This window comes from Astyanax mexicanus, chromosome 8, assembly GCF_023375975.1.
Source record: "Astyanax mexicanus isolate ESR-SI-001 chromosome 8, AstMex3_surface, whole genome shotgun sequence".
Lineage (NCBI taxonomy): Eukaryota > Metazoa > Chordata > Actinopteri > Characiformes > Acestrorhamphidae > Astyanax > Astyanax mexicanus.
This window is the reverse complement of record NC_064415.1, coordinates 4392133-4414698: the sequence shown is the minus strand read 5'-3', so window position 1 is coordinate 4414698 and position 22566 is coordinate 4392133. Positions and strand designations below refer to the sequence as shown.

The following is a 22566-nucleotide window of genomic DNA, read 5'->3' as shown; positions in this document are numbered from 1 at the left end:
ACAGGGGAGAACAGATGGAAACTATCAGTAGCTTGGAGAGCGAGAACGCCATAGCATCATGTGATCAATGAAGTGAGGGAAGTCCGGATATGTGGGTGAATGCTGGGAAATGGAGTCTTGTTCAGAGTGACAAGTGCAGAGTACGGAGCAGGCAGGCTGACATTTTAATATAAATTTTTTAATATATTACGAATGCTTTATGTTTTGCCTTTCAGAGGAAAGAAGGGAGAGGAGAAGAAGAGAGAAAGAATACAGTGTAAGTAATCTTAAATTAATACACTCTACTACTTCTTTACTAATTCATTCGATTGCCTAGGCCTGTCACGATAATTACATTATCGACTTATTTTAAAATTTGAAAGTCTACACATCTTCATATTAATGGAAAAGCAAACAAAAAAGGAAATTCTGCTCCTAAAAAAAATCACCAGTACCTGAGTGAGGAGTGAGGTTTTGATCTGCTGTCACTGTCTGCTTTAGGAGGCCGGTGAGAGATACCACAGTGACCCCCGAGAGACAGAACGGGACCGCCGACACCGGGATGAAGAGAACGGAAGACTGAGAGATAGAGAAGAGAGAGATAAACGAAAAGAAAAGAAGCAAGAGGAGTCGAAGAAGGGCAGCAGTGATCACAGACATGATAAATACGACAGCAGGCTTAGAAAAAGCGACCAGGAGGTAAGAGACTGTGCAATAAGCATGTAAGTCCTTTGTTTATTCTATAACTTTATTACTGCCACAATTCACATCATTTTGATAGTTTGATATGCCTTAAGATAGAACCCTGAGGAACTACGCAAGATATTCTAAATTAAATGATCAATAAAAGCCTCACAGCAGTTTCTGCTTAAAGATTAATAACTGAATAATAAAGCTTGGGCTCAAGGGGTTTTAAAATTGTGATAGAAATACTGCTAGTATGTGGAGACTGACTGACTTACTGATAAGATATGACTGATAATATATTTATTATGTATTATATATATGTTTTATTTATATAAATACCAAAAGGTAAACTAAACAAGTAAGTTTTTAGTCTAGACTTAAAGAATATCTGTAATTATATAAATCTTTGTGTGTTTTTCTCTGTGTTTAGGTATCTGCTAAGAGGCCGGAGTTATCCTGGAGAGCTAAAGATGCTGAATTAAGTGATCCAGAGATTCCAGTAAGAATCTGAACCTGCTTTTAAATTACATGCCTTAGTCAACATAGCCTTTCCATTTCCATTTCATAAACTCTCAGAACGGAGATGGGTGGATGGTTTGGTTCCAAAACGCTATAAATCCATTTTTATCAATTTGAGGAAAAATGTGTTTTCTTTAGCAAGAAAGTGGCAGGCTGAAAACCACTGTTTTCTGTTTCAAACTATCAAATACCATACTAAGGTTACAATAACACAAACAAATCAAATCAAGATTTTAATATTTAAAGATTTATTTTAAAAAAATAATTCGTTTTTTCGCAAAACGCAATAAATCCATGCCATGTTTTTTTTTTTCAAAATGTCTTATATATCCTTATATAGAACATTTTTTTTGACTGAAAATGTGCAAAATACAATAATAAATAACAGTAAATTGTACATCTGTATATAATAGTTTGACCATTGGGCCTAAAAACACACATTTCAAAACATTTCTTTTCGAAAAAGTGCAAAATCTCATTAAAGAACAACATTAACACTATAAAATCCCCAAAATCACGTTACATTAATGTGCTGTAGTGTAGTGTAGTGTAGTGTGGTGTAGTTAGTGCTGGACGATATGGCCAAAATTTATATCACGATATATTCCTTAAATTTCGGTCGATACGATATAATTTCGATATCAATAAATACTTTGAAGGCCTCAGAAAAAGAATCCCTGCAATCTCTGCAGCACTGCAAATTTAAATTATTATTTAACTGTGTATTTGCACTTTTTGTATCAATCTATCTAATGGAAATCTGTACCTACTACTGTATGAAAATGTTTTTTAAGTCTTTGAAACCTCCTTTCACAAAAACTTTAATACTTTAGAAATAAAAGTAGTCAAAATAAATCAATGCTCAATTTTATTTGCATATAGCAAAATAATAACATGACATCCCTGTCAAACATAAGCCTATATAACTATTACCAATAAAAATAACTTTAAATTACAACAGAGGCAGAGCTTCTTATTCATTGTAAATTTAACAGATTAAAACAAAAGTGTTTTAACTAGGATATATAATACAAGAAGCCTTTATATACATAAAAGCAACAAGATTTTCCCGTCAAATAAACAAACCTATAGGATTTTTCAACTATAAATAACTTAGTGACAACATAATCTATTAAAGTGCTTCAGCCAGAATACAAGAGTTATTCAACATGATATCAACGGCAAATAAACAAACCTAAAGGATTCATAAACTTTAAATAACGTAGTTTCAACATAACCTATTAAAGTGCTTCAGTCAGTATAAGGAAAATATTGTATGTAGTGAAGATGCTTGAGGTGGTGGAACAGATTAGATGTATTAACGTTACCGCTGCTTGTCGGCTCCACTCACCGGCACAATTTGCAGCAAAGCGGCAAGCGAGTGGACCCGCAGCTGGGCGAGCGGACCCGCGGCTGGGCGAGCGGAGCCGCGGCTGGGCGAGCGGACCCGCGGCTGGGCGAGCGGAGCCGCGGATGAGCGAGCGGACGAGCGAGCGGAGCCGCGGATGAGCGAGCGGACGCGCGAATGGGCGAGCAGACGCGCGAATGGGCGAGCGAAACAGCGGCTGACCGAACCGAGTCTACCCTAGCCTTGGATCCGCTCGTCCCGGCTCCGTTTCGAGACATTTTAGATGCGTAGCGGAGCGGACCTGAACCTAACCTAGCCTAGCCTAGCCTAGCCATTTTAACCTAGCCTAGCCTAGCCTATCTGGCTACGTGCCTGTGTGATTGCGTCATCACGCACTGAGGTAGCACAGCTATGGGGGCTGAATGTGTTTGGCTCTGCGGCGAGCTGACGCCAGTAAAAAACGCCTGTCCGTGACAGATTCTGTACATAATACATATCGATATACCACAAAAGTGATATCACCGTTATTGAAACATTTCTTATCGCGATAAATACCGATATCGAATTATTGTCCAGGCCTAGGTGTAGTATAGCGTGTATTTTGTGTATTGTGTGTGTGTGTGTGTGTGTGGCAAAAGGCAACTACTCATCACTGTCACTACCTTGGCCATCAGCAATTTTCTTTACCTTTTTACGTACATGAGACTCTTTTGATGGCTTTTCTCTTTTTTTTTTAATAACTGCTTCACGAACAGGCTCCTCTATACCATCAAAACCGCTCATTTTCGCGGACTTTGAGAGTGAAAAACGAAAGTGAAAGTAGGCTACACGAAATACCGGCACGCTCAACAGCACGCGTGATATGATGTTTACATTAGATAGCTCGTGGAATGCTGCACTGTGATTGGATGAGGGGAGATGTGGCGTTCTGCGGGAAAACAAGACTGGCGTTTGTTGCGTTTTGGAAAGAAAGAGAGAAAGCAGGGCAGTATTACATGGCGGATGTGGCGTTTTGATGAAAATTGAATATTGGCTTTTCAAGAGTGTTCACATAACATTCTGATTCTGGCTCTAACTCATCTAACTCATCTCTAACTCAACACATCAACTTCAGCAGAAACTTTGTTGTCTTTCCCTTTTAGTCCTTTAGTGTTATTATTAAGGAAAAATAATAGACAATGTAGTGCAATAATAAACATGATTTGACCCCAGTTTTTTTTAAGGCCAATTACCCAACCCACTTATTAGGACTCCACCTATCACTAGATATCCAACATCACCAGGAGGGTGAACACACTCTAGCACATGCCTCCTCCGACACATGTGAAGTCAGACTCTGCCTCTTTATGAGCTGCTGCTGATGCTATAGCATTGCCGAGTAGCATCACAGCGCTAACGCTCGGAGGAAAGCGCAGCGACTCAGTTCTGATACATCAGCTCACAGACGCAGCCTTGTGCTGATCCACATCACCCTTTTTGGAGTGATGAGAGGAAAGAAGAGCTCCATCTACTGTACCTACCCAGAGAGAGCAAGGCCAATTGTGCTCTCCCAGGGCTCCTGCAGCTGATGGCAAGCTGCATGACCGGGATTCGAAACCAGTCATAGTGGCCGTGCTTAGCCCACTGAACCACTCTGAGCCCATTAGAACCCAATTTTTGACATACGTACCTCTATTAAATGTTTAATATAACAAATGAGGTAAAGTTAGAACACTTTCAAAGATACAAAATAATGATAGTAGTAATTATAAAGTGCATGTTCTGTAAAGTTACCAAATTCTATTAATCAGAAACTCTAAACTATAATAAGCTGAAAAGAAAAATATTTAAGCCTATCAGACCTCTGCTAATTGGTTAAGAAGGCACAATCATGATGAGTTGAGTTCAACACCTTCTTTAATAAGACATAGTGATAGAAATGTGCTCTACCAAATGTTTGAGTAGAAGTTAAATGATTATACACAATATGATAATAACATAATATATATATACATATATATATATATATATATATATATATATATATATATATTGTAGCATAGTAGCATAGTATTATAGCATTCTGATGTTTTTTTTTTTATTATTAATTATTGTATTATTCAAATGTGAATGCAGATGGAGAATGAAGACAGTAAGGACAATAACAAGGGAGACGAGGACTACGAGAATGAAGAGTACGAGGAGGATTTTGAGGTGGGAGGAAGGCTGTGTGTGTGTGTGTGTGTGTGTGTTTCAGTGTGTATTAGTCATAATGTTTGGGTGTCTGGCACATTGTTCACATGATCACAGTGTTTTGTGTTTGAAATGCTTTTTTATTGCATGCTTTTAAATGGATCTCGTTCTTCAAGAGAGCGGTGAGTGTGCTGTAGAGGAGAGACAGACATGTAGAGAGACATTAATCAAAGTTCTATAGTGTCTAGTGTGGCTAGAGTGTCTATATAGTATTAGAAATTTTTTATAATCAGCTAAATTAAGGATTTAAAAATGTATTGCTCCCAAAAATTTCTTTATTTAATGCATATTTCTATCTATCTATCTGTCTGTCTGTCTGTCTGTCTGTCTGTCTGTCTATCTATCTATCTATCTATCTATCTATCTATCTATCTATCTATCTACCTACCTACCTACCTACCTACCTATCTACCTGTCTGTCTACCTACCTATCTACCTGTCTGTCTTTCTATCTATCTATCTATCTATCTATCTATCTATCTATCTATCTATCTATCTATCTATCTATCTATCTATCTATCTATCTATCTATCTATCTATCTAGCTACCTACCTATCAATCTAGCTACCTACCTATCTACCTGTCTGTCTGTCTCTGTCTATCTATCTATCTATCTATCTATCTATCTATCTATCTATCTATCTATCTATCTATCTATCTATCTGTCTGTCTGTCTGTCTGTCTGTCTACCTACCTATCTGTCTACCTACCTATCTATCTATCTATCTATCTATCTATCTATCTATCTATCTATCTATCTATCTATCTATCTACCTACCTATCTACCTGTCTGTCTGTCTGTCTATCTATAAATCTGTCTGTCTGTCTGTCTGTCTATCTATCTATCTATCTATCTATCTATCTATCTATCTATCTATCTATCTAGCTACCTACCTACCTAACTACCTACCTATCTACCTGTCTGTCTGTCTCTATCTATCTATCTATCTATCTATCTATCTATCTATCTATCTATCTATCTATCTATCTATCTATCTATCTATCTATCTATCTATCTATCTATCTATCTACCTACCTACCTACCTACCTACCTACCTACCTACCTGTCTGTCTGTCTCTGTCTGTCTGTCTGTATATTTATCTCATGAAGACACTGAGATTAAAATACCAAGAGTGTGCAGTTCTGTCCTCAAAGATAAATTTGATACTTACAAGAATCTAAATTATAATAATTATTATGCTTTATTTGCTACATAATTCAGCCTGTGTTCCTGTAGAGCTTTAATATATTCTCCAATATTAAATTTACAATGAAAAAAAACATAAAAAAACCCACATTGAATGAGAAGAGGTGTGTCCAAACTTTTGACAGGTACTGTATGTTAAACCCAAAGGCTGTGTGGTTTCAGGACTATGAGGAAGACTTTGAGGAGATGGAAGAGGAAGAGGAAGATGAAGAGAAAGGAGAAGAAGGAGAAGTGAGGGATGTAGAGGGAGAAGAAGATAGACGAAGAGAGCTGAGTCCGAGGAGGAGAAAAGAGATAGAGGCCATCCAGAGAGCGATGCAGCATGAGAACGAGCTGGTTAGCTCCGCCCACTCCCGACCCTCAACCAGTAAAGCTGAACCCACACAGAAAGGTAGACACACCTGCCATCCGCCCAGACACTAACACTAACACTAGTATTTACACGTTTGTAAACGATCAGGATATTGCTGGTCCGAATCCTAGTGATGCAGCTTGCCATCAGCTGTCGGAGCCCTGAGAGCGCACAATTGGTCTTGCTCTCTCTGGGTGGGTACAGTACAGTAGATGGCGCTCTTTCTTTCCCCTCATCACTCCTAGGGTGATGTGGATCAGCACAAGGCTGCATCTGTGAGCTAATGTATCAGAACCGAGTCGCTGCGCTTTCCTGCGAGTGTTAGCGCTGTGATGCTACTCGGTAATAAGTCCTAATGATTGAGTTAGATAATTGGCCTTGTAAATTGGGGAGAAAATGGGACAGTTAAATCAATAAAAAGTTTGTAAACTTTGTATTTTGTGTATGCAATCACAAGTTATGCACATTTAGACCCCGTCCACAGGAATCCAGATCTTGTTAAAAATGAAGGTTCACGGAAACAGTCAATAAAAACTAAGCTTTTCGAAAACCCCTATTCCAGAGTGGAGATATATTATATAATAATAATAATAATAAACTTTATTTATGTAGCACCTTTTATTTAAACAAATGCAGTGCTTTACACAGGGAGAAAGAGAGTAAGAAATAGCACACAAGCAAGACATTTAAAATATATATATATATATATATAAATATATATATTAAATAAAAACTAAATAAAATGAACATTAATACAATATAATACTCAAAAACAGACGAATGACAATTATGTAAGAATAAAAATACAATCAATACTAGAAAGATCTAATTAAAAGCTATAAAATAAAAAAATAAGGTAATAACATAATATAATAATAATTATAATATATAAATAATAAATAATAATAATGCCGTTTTATGAAAATGCTGACGTCACACAGCGAGTCTGTGCATGTCTGTTTCTGTTTAAATTAGCTTAGTTTGTTCAGAATAAGCATGAAACATGTACAGCGCCTTAATTAATTAATTGTTTCATTCATTTTTTTAAACCCTCCTGTTGTTCAGCAGTACGATTGTTAGTTCTCTTCTTTAATGTGTGTTTTGATGTTATTTGTTTTCTGTGTGAATGAAGATATTTAAAAAAAAAATTGCGTGGATTTGCGTGGAGGAGGCCTTAAAGAACAATGTAAATTGTAACAAATTTATCTACTTATCAAAAGTATAATTAAAGTTTAAATAATTAAAGTTTAAAATGTATTGGAGAACCAATAATACTTGGTGAGTAGTGAGTGAAGTGCAGGTGTATTTATAGGGGGTGAAACAGGTGTAGTCAATATTCAGGTGATGAGCTTCCTGGTAGTGCCGTGTTCAGTGCATTGTGATTGTATAAGAGAGTGTTGTTAGTGTGTGGTCTGCACACTGCATTCTGGGAATCGTAGTTCATAGACTGGAGATCACAGGTAGAGCTGAGTGTAGGAGAGACAAGAGCCCCTAAAAAATGGTGGTTGCTGTGGTGTTACTGATCTGTTCAACGGATAAACAAGGGGAAAAAATGTGAAAAAGCCTCTGCCTACAAAAACCTGTAAGATAAAGAAGTGTGTTTTATGTGTGTGTGTGTGTGTGTGTGTGTGTTGTCTTCCTCTGTGTTCAGTGGTTGCTGACTCGGAGAGCCATACAAAGAAAGGCCGGACTCACGGCAGAGTCATCGACTTTACAGCAGCGAGGCAGAGGGAGGTCAGCCAGCAGACTGCTGACAAGCAGAAGTGAGAATCCTCACCACACATTCAGCAATAACTCACAACTTCTACACTAAAGTACTGCAATAAAAATCAGGCTTTCAGATAAACAGCTTTGAAAAAAATGAAGAGACCACATCTTATATTTTATTAGAGTACTATTTCCTGGTTTTATTGTTTTATTTACTATTATTATTATTATTATCTCATTTTATGTAAGGTGACCTTGAGTGTCAGAAAGGCGCTGTCAAATAAAATGTATTATTATTATTATTATTATTATTATTATTATTATTATTATTATTTCCTTTTGTGAATCAGTTTCTCTGATTATGCTATTTATAGGTTCATGCACTGTAAAAAATGGGCTGATTGTCCATAAGTGGATTATTACAGTGATTTTCAACAGTAGTAGGATTATAACTGTGATTTTATCATTTTCAAGTTAATAACTGTGGTTTTGGCTGCATTCAGAGTATAATACTGTAAAAGTATGTACAGTAGCTAACTGTGCAGGAACACAGTATACACAACATTTTCTGTACAGTGTGTATGTTTTATGTATATGTAGTTTAAAATAAACACTGTTGTTTTATTCTATAAACTAAGGACAACATTTCTCCTAAATTCCAAATAAATGCATCTTGGCATCATGTTCTCCTCCACCAGTCTTACACACTGCTTTTGGATAACTTTATGCTGCTTTACTCCTGGTGCAAAAATTCAAGCAGTTCAGTTTGGTGGTTTGATGGTTTGTGATCATCCATCTTCCTCTTGATTATATTCCAGAGGTTTTCAATTCGGTAAAATCAAAGAAACTCATCATTTTTAAGTGCTCTCTTATTATTTTTCCAGAGCTGTATGTCCAAGTGTTTGTGCATAAACTCTTTCATTTAGTGTATGTGATGTACGTTAGAAACTGACGGTTTGTCTTTCCGTACAGAAAGCGCAGTGCGGAGCTGTTACGGTTGATTGATCTGGATTATTCTGTCACCATGTGTCTCCTGGATCTGCCCCCGGTCAGCGAGTATGACATGTACATAAAGAGTTTTGGAATGGCAAACACAAAGCAGGTATTCTTTTGTCCTACAATTATTTGTTTAAATAATTAATGATATACTTTTTTTAAGTTACCTGTTTTTCAACTTGCTGATGGGTCAGTTTTCTGTTGTTTAAAGTGTCAGTCTGTATTGTTTCGTTTCTAAACTGAAAGCAGAAGCATTTCTGAGTGGAGAGGAATATGAATAAAATATTGTGTTTAATGTTATCAGTATGCTGGAATGGTTATCCCTGCTAAACCTAATAATATATTTATTCTAAAAAACGGGGTGTCGGGTCGCTTTTCACGAGAGTTCTTCTTCTTTTGGCCACGTCACGCGTCTTTACATACTTAAATCACACGTACAGCCTCTAAAAGAGGATCCGGCTCAGTTTTACTGAACGCGAGCGGCTGGTGGAGCAATGGAGACTTCAGAAGGGGAAACTCAGAGCTCAGTAGATCATTCACTCATAGTAAAAACAAAGAAACGAAGGAGTGAAGTTTCTGACTGAGCTCTCTCTCTCTCTCTCTCTCTCTCTCTCTCTGACTGAACATAACCTGGAATCGGATTCATCCGCTCTGAAAGGAGACCGCATCACACCCGCCCAGTTTAAAACGATTCTTCCACATGCTTTATGCAATTACCCATTCTCACCAGAGAGGGCCCCAAATCCCAAAACTTACAGACATCAGCTTTAATGACCATAAATCTGTAAACATGTCAAAAGTATCTACATTCATTACTCTATAGGTAGAAGTATATTTTAGATACTAGAGTTTAAATACTAAAATACTTCTGTAGAAGTTGTAGAAGTATCAACTCAAGCTTTTTACTCTTTAAGTAAAAGTGTTTAAAAAAGTACTGGATTCAAAACTACTTAAAGTATAAAAGTAAAAGTAATGTAAGGAGAAAAAAATTACGCCATTAAGAACAAAAGCTTAGGCCACACCCACAGAGGCCTATAGTGAACTACACCCCTCCCCAAAACACATTTTTCTAAAAGTGTTTCAGCTGCATATATACCCACTGTAAATTAATGTATTTAGTAGAATGTAGATAGATAGATAGATGAACAATAATTACTCCTGTAAAGTAAAGATAACACTTATGTAAAGCTGTAAAAGGGAGACAAGACTCTCTGAAAGCTCTTTGTTGTTCTGGCTGAAGGCTTATGTACAGTGTAATGAAGACAACACAGACAGGGACACTCAGACCGAGGAGACGGACACTGTGGACAAATGGACTCAACATCCACCTGAATCCAACACTGCATGTGGAGGTACTACACACACTCCACACATTTCATACATCATACACACCAGTCTATCCACACTGAGACTGATATTAGAAGATATAGAAGAATTAGCTTCATTCATTTCTTAATATGCACTGAAAAAAATTACTTGTAAAATCATTCAGATTAAATTTCAGATAAATTTAAGTAACTTCAAGACTTTCAAGACTTTAATGTTACATAGAGTAAATAAGTGAACTGAACTTCAGTCAATCCTTTCTTTTAGTAAACTTTCCTTCATTTATTTTTGCTGAATCAATCCTTTCTTTTAGTAAACTTTACTTCATTTATTTTTACTGAATCAATCCTTTCTTTTAGTAAACTTTACTTCATTTATTTTTTATTGAATCAATCCTTTCTTTTAGTAAACTTTACCTTATTTATTTGTACTGAATCAATCTTTTCTTTTAGTAAACTTTACTTCATTTATTTTTACTGAATCAATCCTTTCTTTTAGTAAACTTTACTCAATTATTTTTACTGAATCAATCCTTTCTTTTAGTAAACTTTACTTCATTTATTTTTACTGAATCAATCCTTTCTTTTAGTAAACTTTACTTCATTTATTTTTACTGAATCAATCCTTTCTTTTAGTAAACTTTATTTCATTTATTTTTACTGAATCAATCCTTTCTTTTAGTAAACTTTACTTCATTTATTTTTACTGAATCAATCCTTTCTTTTAGTAAACTTTACTTCATTTATTTTTACTGAATCAATCCTTTCTTTTAGTAAACTTTACTTCATTTATTTTTTACTGAATCAATCCTTTCTTTTAGTAAACTTTACTTCATTTATTTTTACTGAATCAATCCTTTCTTTTAGTAAACTTTACTTCATTTCTGCATACAATATTACCTAATTACAATTACTTAACTTATACAATATTTCTCAAATAATTTATGATGATTTTTAGTATACTAAAAAGAATGTCTTACATGCCATCAGTGTGTTGAGACAGTGAAACTTGGTCTGTTTACAAAATAAGTCTTTGAGATTATGTAAATATTTGAAAGTGTGTTTTAACTAAAATTATATATAATAATATTGTATAAATTAAGTTGAAATGAAAATTGCGAAACTTTTTTAAAGTAAATTTCACACATCTTTTTTTTTTCAGTGTGGGTATTAAGAAACTCCCCATCCCCCCACTTGTTCCAGCTCAAATATTAATATTTTATTGTATCATTGTGATAAAGTTTCTTAGCATATCAACAATATTCTTTAATAAGAATATCGCGATTTTTATCAGGGCTTAAAGAACACGGACTCAGCTGTATATTTTTAATTATAGATAGTATAAAATATCCCATTTAAATGGATGATGTGCAGCAAAAATCAAACATAAATTACTGTATGTATTATGAAATATGTATTGAGTATTTCAATAGCAGAATCTGTTACTGCTGACTATGCTTAATATCATATATTATGAAAATATCTAAAACCCAGCTTTGACTGCGAGTTATTATGTACAGCAAGGGCAGTAACTATACTGTTCATATCGATAATAATGTCACCAGCCCCGCCCCCCACCCGCGCGCTGTCTCCCGTCTGGACCAATCAAAAGCTGAGTCAGAGCCGAGCACTCGAAACCCGAGGAAAACAGCAAAACAACAGTAATCAAGCCTTTAATCAACCATTTAAATGGCTTTTTAAAAGGAAAAGAAGAGCGTTTGTTTGTTTTTTCTGGAATTAAAAGCGTGAATTCAGCTGTAACTGGAAATATCTGCGCTGCTAAACGTTTACAAGCACGTGCCCAACCATGTGGATGATGGAGGCCATGCGGTTACCTCCTGTTTACTCCTAAATCGTGCTTCTCAGGCAGCAGCAGCCTGTCACTCACACAGAGACAGAAACAGCGCTGTGTATCTACTTCCTGTATCAAGAATCAAAACATTGCAACATGATGTGTTGATTTAATTGCCTTAAGTGACCTGCGCACATCACGATGACGATGCTTAAACAATATATCGTGCAGCCCTAGTATATACTTAATTATATTGTTACGATTCGTATATATATGCCACATTTCAAAGTATAGGTATACTAGTAAACCTAGTATTTTATCAGTGGTTGTTTTATTACCCACAGGCCCCAAGGCTTCACAGGACACCTCTGACGAGTCTGTCGTCAGGATGAACATCGATTCAAAGCGTCTCACTACATTCCTCCGCTCTGCTGCTCAGGTAATCCCATTTATCCTCTGAGTCACTCTTTCCTTAACACACTGAAGAACTAAAACAAGCAGTTAAAGGTTAATATACTCATCTTTCTCTTTTGTATGTGCTTGTAAATGAATAAATACTAGTTCTGTCAACCCTTACACAATTAATCTGGAAACTTGTTAAGTAAAGTTGGGAAATATATAGATATTTTATCATATTGTGATCATTTTTTATAGTGTATCAACAGTATGCTTTAATAAGCATATCAAGCATTTTATCAGTGCTTAAAGAACACTATCTCAAATGTACATTTCATTACAGAGAGTGTAAAAAATAAAAATGCTGCTCAATTGTCACACCTAGCTGCCGTTCCACTGTCCTGAGACTTCGTCTTCACTCACCTGATGCTCATCTGCTAAATAGGGTTGTGTGTATTTAGTCGCTGTCCTATGAAAAACGCTTATCTCCATTTTTGATGATTTTTAGTTTACTACATAATTTGAACACACAAACTGTCCCTTACTCTGTGCCAAAATTTCTTGATGAACGATCCAATAGAAACTCTTCAAAATGACCTGAAATTCTCTTTTTACATTGACTTCCATTGAAAGTTCACAAGTTTTTTTCTCTCTCCTGTATAGTTGCTGTTTTGGAGATAGGTGTTTTTCATTAGACAGCGACAATATATACTGCCATTATTATTGAGCATTTTTTTTATCCTGTCTTTTGTTTTTCCAGATTTTTGACTCTTTGCCTGTTTTTTGACATTTTTTTTTTTGCCTCGTGATTTTGGTATTAAAGCTTCTCTGCATTTGCATCCCATTAATTGGATAATGTGCAGCGAAAATGAAACAGAAATCACTGTATTATGAGTGACATAGTATTTCAATAGCAGAATAGCAGAATCTGCACTTGCTGACTGTGATATATTGTTCTATATTTTTACCATATCACCCAGTTATATCAGAGAGTGTAACGCCACAGACGGGAGTCAGACGCTCGCGGTAAAAACAAAACGAGGCTTTATTATTAAGCACGTAAGCAGATAGTGTAGTCAGATAACAGGCGTGGGTCAAAGCCAGGAAAACAACCAACCAAAACATCAGAGCCGAATCACAAACCGAAAACGAAACCATAAACCAGAAGCAGAGTTCAAATAACCAGAAAATCACAATACAAACAGAACAAAAGGATAAGGCAAAAACGTAGTCGAAAAGAACAAGTAAAGGTCATACACGGGTAATACAGACAGAAAAATAACGCTCAGTATATCGCTGGTGAACAGGGAAAATACCTCGCAACACGCGAGACAAACAGACAAGTATTTATACCTAAACTAAATTACTAACACGTGGTGTTGTCAGGTGCATGCTGGGAGGTGTAGTTCCGGACCGGGGATTGTCCATAGACGGGAACGGCAGAGTCAGAAAAAGGAACTACAGAGTCTGTGGTAGGCGTCACAGAGAGTGATTATATACAACAAGGATTTCACAGTTATATTATATGGCATTTACCAAAATTAAGAAATATATTATGATATCAGTTTTGGCCATATTACCCATCCCTAGACTATACATGCAGTTTAAATATATTAGTACATTAAACACAGAGTGCAGAAACACAGTATATTCAGTAAGGGTGTGCCATATTGTATCGTACACAAAAGTATCACCAACATTTTAGAATATCTTGAACGATATTATACCCTGAAATATCGTGGTATATCACCCATCCCTAATTATTATTATATATATACATCACATTAGGGTTCTACTATTTTTACTGTTTTTATCAAAAGAAAAATTCACACTGTTCTCATTTCCCATTATATATCTACTAGAGACTATAGATTATATCTGTCCAGTATCATTTATTTTACTTTAATCCTGGATATATGGAGATATTTAGAGTGAATTATTATTGGTATCATGAGATTCTGTTACAAATCTGATAAAATTCTAGTATTTTTTTTATATCTCAGTTAGATGGGGTTGCCATATCATATCATATGCAATAATAAAATGTATTTTTTATTTTGTTGCAGTAGTGTATTCGCGATTTAGTTTTTTTTTTTTCATATCGTCAAGAGTACCGTTATTCACAAAAATACCATGAAATATCGTGAAATTATTTTTCAGTACTGATTTTATACAGGATAAACTAGTAGTTTTTTGGGTCAGTTTTCAAAGCTTTTTAAATTTCCTTTTAAAAACTAAAAACATACTTTTTTCCTCTAAACATTTCAGGTTATTCAGTGGACTTTTGCAGCGTGAATAAAGCATTAATAAAGGAATATTTGAGGAGTTTTAAACCGTTTGAGCATCTTTTGCTACAGGTGATGGCAGTGCTGCTGGAGGAGAACCGGGCGGAGAACCGTAACTCTGTGAAACAGCTGCACTCCCAAACTGACTCACTGTCCTTCAGCGAGGGCTGCCTTCATCTAAACACTAAACTACCCTTTCTACAAGGTACGCTCACATTAAAACACACACACTCTTACTCAAAAATCATTAACACCTGTTATCTGTGGGTGTGGGGGGTGTTTCTGTTTTTTTTTTAAATATGTATGCCCTAAATACTCTGTATTGAAGCATTTTTCTTACATTACATTATTTTTATGTTACATTATTGATTTTGTTATAATATTATTATGTTATTTATAGAGTTTGCAAGATAAACAAAACTTAATAGAATGTTTTGTTTCTCTAAAACTTTAACATTTATTTTGATGCAGTTGATTTTTTTTGACATTAAATAAATATATATATTTTTAGTATTGCCTAATATTTGTAAAGCTTAAACTTCCCAGTACCTCTTACTTAAAATACCTTTCCACAGATATGTATTAGGGGTGTAAAGGTAAATTACAGGCCAAAAGTTTGGACACACCTTCTCTTTTTAAGTGTGTTTTCTTTATTTTCATGACTATTTACATTGTAGATTCTCACTGAAGCATCAAATCTATGAATGAACACATGTGGAGTTTTATGTACTTAACAAAAAAAGGTGAAATAACTAAAAAAAAACATGTTTTATTTTCTAGTTTCTTTAAAATAGCCCCCCTTTGCTCTGATTACTGCTTTGCACACTCTTGGCATCAACATTCTCACAATGAGCTTCAATAAGAGGTGGTCACCTGAAATGAAAAGTTTTCCAACAGTCTTGAAGGAAGGAAGGAGTTCCCAGAGGTGTTTATTAGCACTTGTTGCTCCTTTGCCTTCTTCACTCTGTGCTCCAGCTCACCCCAAACCATCTGGATTGGGTTCAGGTCCGGTGACTGTGGAGGTTCAGCTCATTTTATGTTAAGTACATAAAACTCCACGTGTGTTCATTCATAGTTCTGATGCTTCAGTGAGAATCTACAATGTAAATAATCATTAAAATAAAGAAAACACACTGAAAAAGAGAAGGTGTGTCCAAACTTTTGGCCTGTACTGTACGTGTATTCGTTCCAAACCGTCACAGTATGGGGGTCACAGTTCGGTTTGCAGAACTCTCTCTCGCATGTGCTCTCTCTCTATATCTCTTAATATGTTTAGAAAATCAGGTTTATTGTTTGTTTGTTCCAACAAGATGTAAATAATGGATCCTCTCATGATGACAGTAGGAGAGAAACCTGGTTTTAAAATTTAATAAAAGAGCTCGAGTCATGTTGCAATATTCCATCCATAAAAATAAAACATGATTATAATGAAGATTCATTGTTCTTATGAAGTTAATAAAGGAAAGGATGTACAGAATGCCCATACTTATTGCTATAAGTATCTTTTTACACACCCTTACGTGTGTGTGTGTGTGTGTGTGTGTGTGTGAGCAGGTCGGCAGGTGACGTTGCTGCATTTCTCTCAGGTGCAGACGCACACACTGCTCTCGGTTCATGCTTCTGGGTCCAGTGAGGAACAGCTGGAGAGTAAAACTCTGATCTGTGTGTGGAACGTCTGGGAGCCGTCCGCACCCCAGAGAATACTCATCTACGAAGCTGAGGTACTCTCCAGACTCACCTACACACCTCCGAGTAATGCTTATTAAAATAATCAGCCACTAAAGGTCCTATCTTACACCCTGCAAAAAGTGCGTTGCAATGCTTATTGCTATCTTACACCCTGCCAACAGTCTATTTTCACACCTTCCTCACGAATTATTTACATAGCAATGGTGCATCTGAATATACAGGGGTTGGACAATGAAACTGAAACACCTGTCATCATTTTAGTGTGGGATTTTAGGTTTCATGGCTAAATTGGAGCAGCCTGGTGTTCAATCTTCATTAATTGCACATTATTGCACCAGTAAGAGCAGAGTGTGAAGGTTCAATTAGCAGGGTAAGAGCACAGTTCTGCTCTAAATATTGCAATGCACACAACATTATGGGTGACATACCAGAGTTCAAAAGAGGACAAATTGTTGGTGCACGTCTTGCTGGAGCATCTGTGACCAAGACAGCAAGTCTTTGTGATGCATCAAGAGCCACGGTATCCAGGGTAATGTCAGCATACCACCAAGAAGGACCAACCACATCCAACAGGATTAACTGTGGACGCTGTAAGAGGAAGCTGTCTGAAAGGGATGTTCGGGTGCTAACCCGGATTGTATCCAAAAAACATAAAACCACGGCTGATCAAATCACGCAGAATTCAATGTGCACCTCAACTCTCCTGTTTCCACCAGAACTGTCCGTCACCACAATCAATTATTGTGCTCTAAAACCAGGTGTTTCAGTTTCATTGTCCAACCCCTGTATATTCTACACTGATGGTGGTTTGGAAATTAGGTGTGTTTAGGTACATTTCTGGAGTATTGCTTTCTTGGTAACAGAAAACACAGGTGCGCCACTGCCTAAATACAACCTAGACAGGCGTCAACAGTCAGGCTGTTGGTTCATTGCTATCTTAGCACATGCCCAACACATGCACACCCCTGCTTGTTACACATGGAAACGCATCAGTGCACAAACCCAACTTTTACTTCACTAAATAAAATAACATTGCTGTTCCCGTAAATGAGCTGCTGGAGCTCCTTCACAGCGTCAACCAGCAGCTCAGTTCCCTCTGCTGAGAGGCGTTTGTTGGACACGTCCAGGTAGCTGCACCGTTAAAATAACAATCCTCCAAAGTCAGAGCTCACCTGACTCTTAAAGAGAATTATGAGTTAGAGACACTCTGATTGGTTTATTTCACATTGCGCCCAAAATTAACCACACCCATGATTAAGTAAGATAATTAGTAAGTGCCTTTTATATGTTTTGAGCCACGCAAGGTGTACTTTTCCCGTCGTTACGACAGCAAAGACACACTGACACGCCCTAAATCAAGCTGCATGGTGTTAATGGTTATTGGCTCGCCTAAATATCACTAAAATAGGTCAGAAAAACATTTCAGACCTATCCCCCCCCCAATAGGAAAATAAAGAGAGTTAATAAACCACGTTTTGTTACAATTTCTTAATAATATAAAAATATGTACCTGTGTTTCAGGTGCGGTGCTGCTGCTTCAGTCCGGGTAAAGCCACGCTGGTCTTTGCTGGTACGGCTGTGGGTTCGGTGGTTCTGTGGGATCTTAGAGAACATTCTGGAGCTCACTCGTCTCTCAGTGCAGACGGGGAGGAGTTTACACTACGATACCCAACATTCTCCACGGGTTAGTTACTACATATAAGATTAATCAGCTAAAACATGTTTAGTGTGAGAGGTTTTACACCGGTGTTATTACCGTGTTGGTCGTTAATGTAGGTAATAATTGAAGCTGATTGTAGGGAGGTGCTCTGTGTGTTTGTGCAGACGCTGTGCTGGCGGGGGCGGGGCATTTCTCCTCGGTGGTGTCTGTGGAGCCGGTTGTGGTTAACGTGGAGTCCGGGATTAGGGGTTCATTCCTAGAAGACCAAGAAGGTAAAAAAAACTTTTTTTGAAAACAGATTATAGTTGTTCTTCATTAGTTCTAGGGAGAGCTGTAGATTTTTTCAAGGTAACAGAGTATATATACAATTCCATGCTTTGATTAATTAATGTAAAACTATATTGATATATTGAAGTATTGTGATATTTTACCACAGTATGGACTTTTAATTATTAGTTTACATGGAGATTTTACATGGAGTTTACCCTGTCCACTAGATAGCAGTGCTGTTCTGATTGCATAAAAAAATGAACATTTCTTTACTTAGATTTTAGAAATATGATGTGTTTTTGTATTATAATAGTTTTCTTAAAATTAGATTTTGCCTACAGTATTGCAGTATAGTGCGATATATCGAATCTTAACCCCTGTATCGTGATGCATATCATCAGCACTAGTAATTAAGTCGCCTGTAGAGTTCATTAATTATTATCTATATGAAATCACAGAGTCTCTGGGGCTGCTGTTCCAGTTGGGATCACTGGATGAAAATGGGCTCCTGAATCTCTGGGTAAGTAGTACAACCTGTTAAATTATATTATGCAAAATTGTCTATAAATATAATTTAATTTTGCCAATCTAATGCTAATAGTTCTTAAAAATAACTTAAAAACTGAAATGCATCCAGCAGTATGCTTAGGTAAAAAGAACTGCTGCTGATGCTGTAGCATTGCCGAGTAGAATCACAGCGCTAACACTCGCAGGAAAGTGCAGCGACACGGTTCTGATACATCAGCTCACAGACGCAGCCTTGTGCTGATCCACATCAGCCTACATCAGTGACGAGGGGAAAGAGCACCATCTACTGTTTCCACCCAGAGAGAGGAAGGCCAACTATGCTCTCTCAGGACTCTGGCAGCTGATGCAAGCTGCATGAACGGGATTCAAACCAGCGATCTCCCGATCATAGCGGCAGCGTTTTAGACCACTGGACCACTCAGCGCCCTATAATTGATCACTTTTTTGTATTTTTTGGTTACAATTTAGAAAAAGATATTGAAAATAATTATCTAAATTGAAAAGTTTAAAACAATACTCCGCCCTAGTCTCGACTGCTCCGATAAACATTACAAATATCAAGTTGAACCTGTGGTGGATCATGCTGTTTTAGGGACAGGGGTTAAAAAATAAAAAGGGGCACATACAGACATGGGGACCTGCACATTATGAAATAATAAATGGATGCAAAATGGATTTGGACTGTGTGCCATAATTGGCAACAATTTGCCATGTCTTGTCCCATCAAACACAAGGGTTTATCCCTAGTTTTCTCACCTGCGTCTCATTTTATCTACTGGAAAGTAGGGGTGGGCAATATTATTTCGTATACAATATATCGTGACACAGAAATATCGTGATATTAAAAATCCATATCGTGATAATAGGGCTGTTCTGTCTTAAAAGTAGTCTATTATTTACTGTGAAGCTTTAGGTGTATTTATTGTATAATTGTTTTAGTTTGCAGTTTATATGCATGCACTAAATATTCTGCAATATTATTTGCTGCATTATATTATTTTATGCTATATTATTTATTTTGCCACATTATGATTATACTGTTATACTATTATACTTTATTCCTGAAATGAATGAATTATTTTAGTTTGCCTATATCGCCAAGTATATCGATATCGCTAAAATACCCTGAAATATCGTGATATTATTTTAGAGCCATATCGCCCACCTCTACTGGACAGGGCATATTTAGGACAAGAGTAGAGGTGGCATAAAAGGTGCTTCATAATAGCACCAGATACTACTGAAAAAGCAGAAGGGCAACTATTGATGGGAAAAGACACGCTTAAAAAAATATTCTAGATATAGAGGAGATAGGTGCCCTAGATGGCACTCAGTGCCTTTTACTGCAGGGCAACAGGGCACTTTAGCTCGTTTTGCCCACTCTAGAGGGCACTGCCAGTGAGATGAACTGTAAATATTGAATAATCTGTGTCCTGATTTCTGATTTTCTGTGCAGGTTGTTACTGAATTACCCAAAGCTGATGATTCTGGATCCCAGACAGACCTAGGTGAGTTAAAGCTGCATTATGCAATTAGCAATTGTCCTTTAAAAGGCAAGGCAAGTTTATTTATATAGCACCTTTCATACACAACGGTCATTCAAAGTGCTTTACAAATTAGAAAATACACAGAGAAGTCAAATAAAAAATTAAAAAAAAACATGTAAAAGATTAAAAGTAAAAATGGAAATAAAAAACTAAAATAAGAATAAAGCAAGACTGATTCAAACATGATTAAAACAAAGAGAATTAAATTAAAAACATGTAAAAGAACAACAAGGAATTGGAAATAAAAAAATAAGAATAAAGCACGAATAAAACATAATATAAAAGTGCCGTTTCAGAATAAAAGTGGGCGGAGCTGCAATGTTTTAAGCTCAGCTAAAGGCCTAATCAAATATGTAGGAAAAATCATTAAAAAAAAAAAAGAAAAGAACGTTTTCTGAATCATGTTCATGGTACAACAGACCGTCCATAAGGGGGCGCACAAAGCATGCTTTATGATGACTTACTTATTATAGCAGTGGTGTAAAATACAAAAAAGTATTTTTTCCTGCTGTTTGAAAGCATAATTCAGACAGGTAGTTGGTGATAAACCATATTTACAGCAGGAGAAATGTAAAATGACCAATCACCAGTGATTGCTAATGCAGGTTGTGGAGGGAGAGATAACAGACAATAAAACAGACAATTAGTTCACCAGAGATATAAACAGAAGGGCTATGAGGTGGAGAAGGTAGAGAACTAGAGGAGAAGGTAGAGGAGATTTTGGTATCTACTGTATAAATGAACCATATGAGAAGGTTATTACACAGTCCTGACACACCTGTCCTCCGCCCGGCAGGTCTGCGCCCAGGTGGGAAGGTGAAGCTCCTCCACAGCTCCTCTATACAGACCAGTGACAGGTCTACCCGTCACGAGGTCACGGGGGTCACGCCCCTCCTGAGCCTCCTGCTGAAGTTCCTCCCCTCAGACTCCAACCACTACTTCATCGGCACCAACATGGTGAGTGGAGCATGCACCATTCCTAATGCCAGGAGTGCGCTAGAGGATGGGAGGAGTTGGGGTGTTGGTGGTAATGAGGTTGAAAGATTCAAGAGTCAATGACAGTTTATTTTTAAAAAATCTTCCGGGATCAAGAAATCGCTAGTTCGAATCCCGTTCATGCAGCTTGCCATCAGCTTCCGGAGCCCTGAGAGAGCACAATTGGTCTTGCTCTCTCTGGGTGGGTACAGCAGATGGCGCTCTTTTATCCCCTCATCACTCCAAAAAGGGTGATGTGGATCAGCACAAGGCTGCGTCTGTGAGCTGATGTATAAGAACCTGCGCAAGAGTCGCTGCGCTCTCCTCCGAGTGTTAGCGCTGTGATGCTACTCGTCAATGCTACAGCATCAGCAGCAGTTCAAAAAGAGGCGGAGCCGAGCGTGTGCTAGTCTTTACCCTCCTATATCACTAGTGATAGGGGGTAAATTGGGGAGAAAATGGGATAAAACTTTAAAATAAAATTATATAAAAAACTTTGAAATGCAATAAATCAGAGAAAATAAAATTAAGTAAAGTTTATTCAGAGTTTCATTTATCTGTTCTATTGACACTTTACTGTACATCCTATGTATCTGTTTTCCTGGACACCCTAGACACTTTACTAAATACCTGAATATGTACGTTTATTGTTTATTAAAACATATCTAATTTCTTTCTAAGTTAGTTTTTTTGTTTTTTTATTTATGCACATATACAGATTCACAGATTCGTAACAGTATTGGGAGAAAGAAGTAGTTACAAAACAGACAAGCAACATATAATAAGACAAGATAACAGACAGGGGCTGTTATTGTAGGATTATTATTGAGCAGGTATGTTGAAAGAAGAGAGAAAGTATTTACATAAACAAACATTTAAGTGGAGGGATCAGCTCTGGATGTTGTTGTAGTGATTGATATTATATTTTGTGGTAAATATAAGTCTTTCCAAATTTGAGTGTTCAGTTAGCAGATTGTTCCAGGGCTTTATTGATAGTTTAGTTTGGTTTTTCCAGTTGAGTAGAATGATTTTTTTAGCCATTGTTGTAGAAATGAAGATGAACATTTACAG

At 36.7% G+C, this 22566-nt stretch overlaps 1 protein-coding gene and 1 long non-coding RNA gene across 4 annotated transcripts in view; one reads left to right on the top strand and one right to left on the bottom strand.

The window, feature by feature from the left end:
* Positions 1-22566, bottom strand: part of LOC125803769 (uncharacterized) — a 152393-nt gene that overhangs the window by 99834 nt on the left and 29993 nt on the right. The gene's annotated exons all lie outside the window — the stretch shown is intronic.
* dync2i1 (dynein 2 intermediate chain 1) overlaps positions 1-22566 on the top strand; it is a 30502-nt gene that overhangs the window by 2955 nt on the left and 4981 nt on the right. For both annotated transcript variants that reach the window (XM_049481943.1, XM_022685363.2), the window contains 16 exons: positions 216-256; positions 481-678; positions 1097-1165; positions 4649-4726; positions 6136-6364; positions 7977-8088; positions 9005-9134; positions 10269-10380; positions 12490-12584; positions 14899-15031; positions 16381-16547; positions 18037-18199; positions 18340-18447; positions 18904-18965; positions 20430-20481; positions 21317-21477. In XM_049481943.1, coding sequence (XP_049337900.1) covers positions 216-256; positions 481-678; positions 1097-1165; positions 4649-4726; positions 6136-6364; positions 7977-8088; positions 9005-9134; positions 10269-10380; positions 12490-12584; positions 14899-15031; positions 16381-16547; positions 18037-18199; positions 18340-18447; positions 18904-18965; positions 20430-20481; positions 21317-21477 — 1910 coding nt within the window. The remainder of the gene's footprint in view (positions 1-215; positions 257-480; positions 679-1096; positions 1166-4648; positions 4727-6135; positions 6365-7976; positions 8089-9004; positions 9135-10268; positions 10381-12489; positions 12585-14898; positions 15032-16380; positions 16548-18036; positions 18200-18339; positions 18448-18903; positions 18966-20429; positions 20482-21316; positions 21478-22566) is intronic.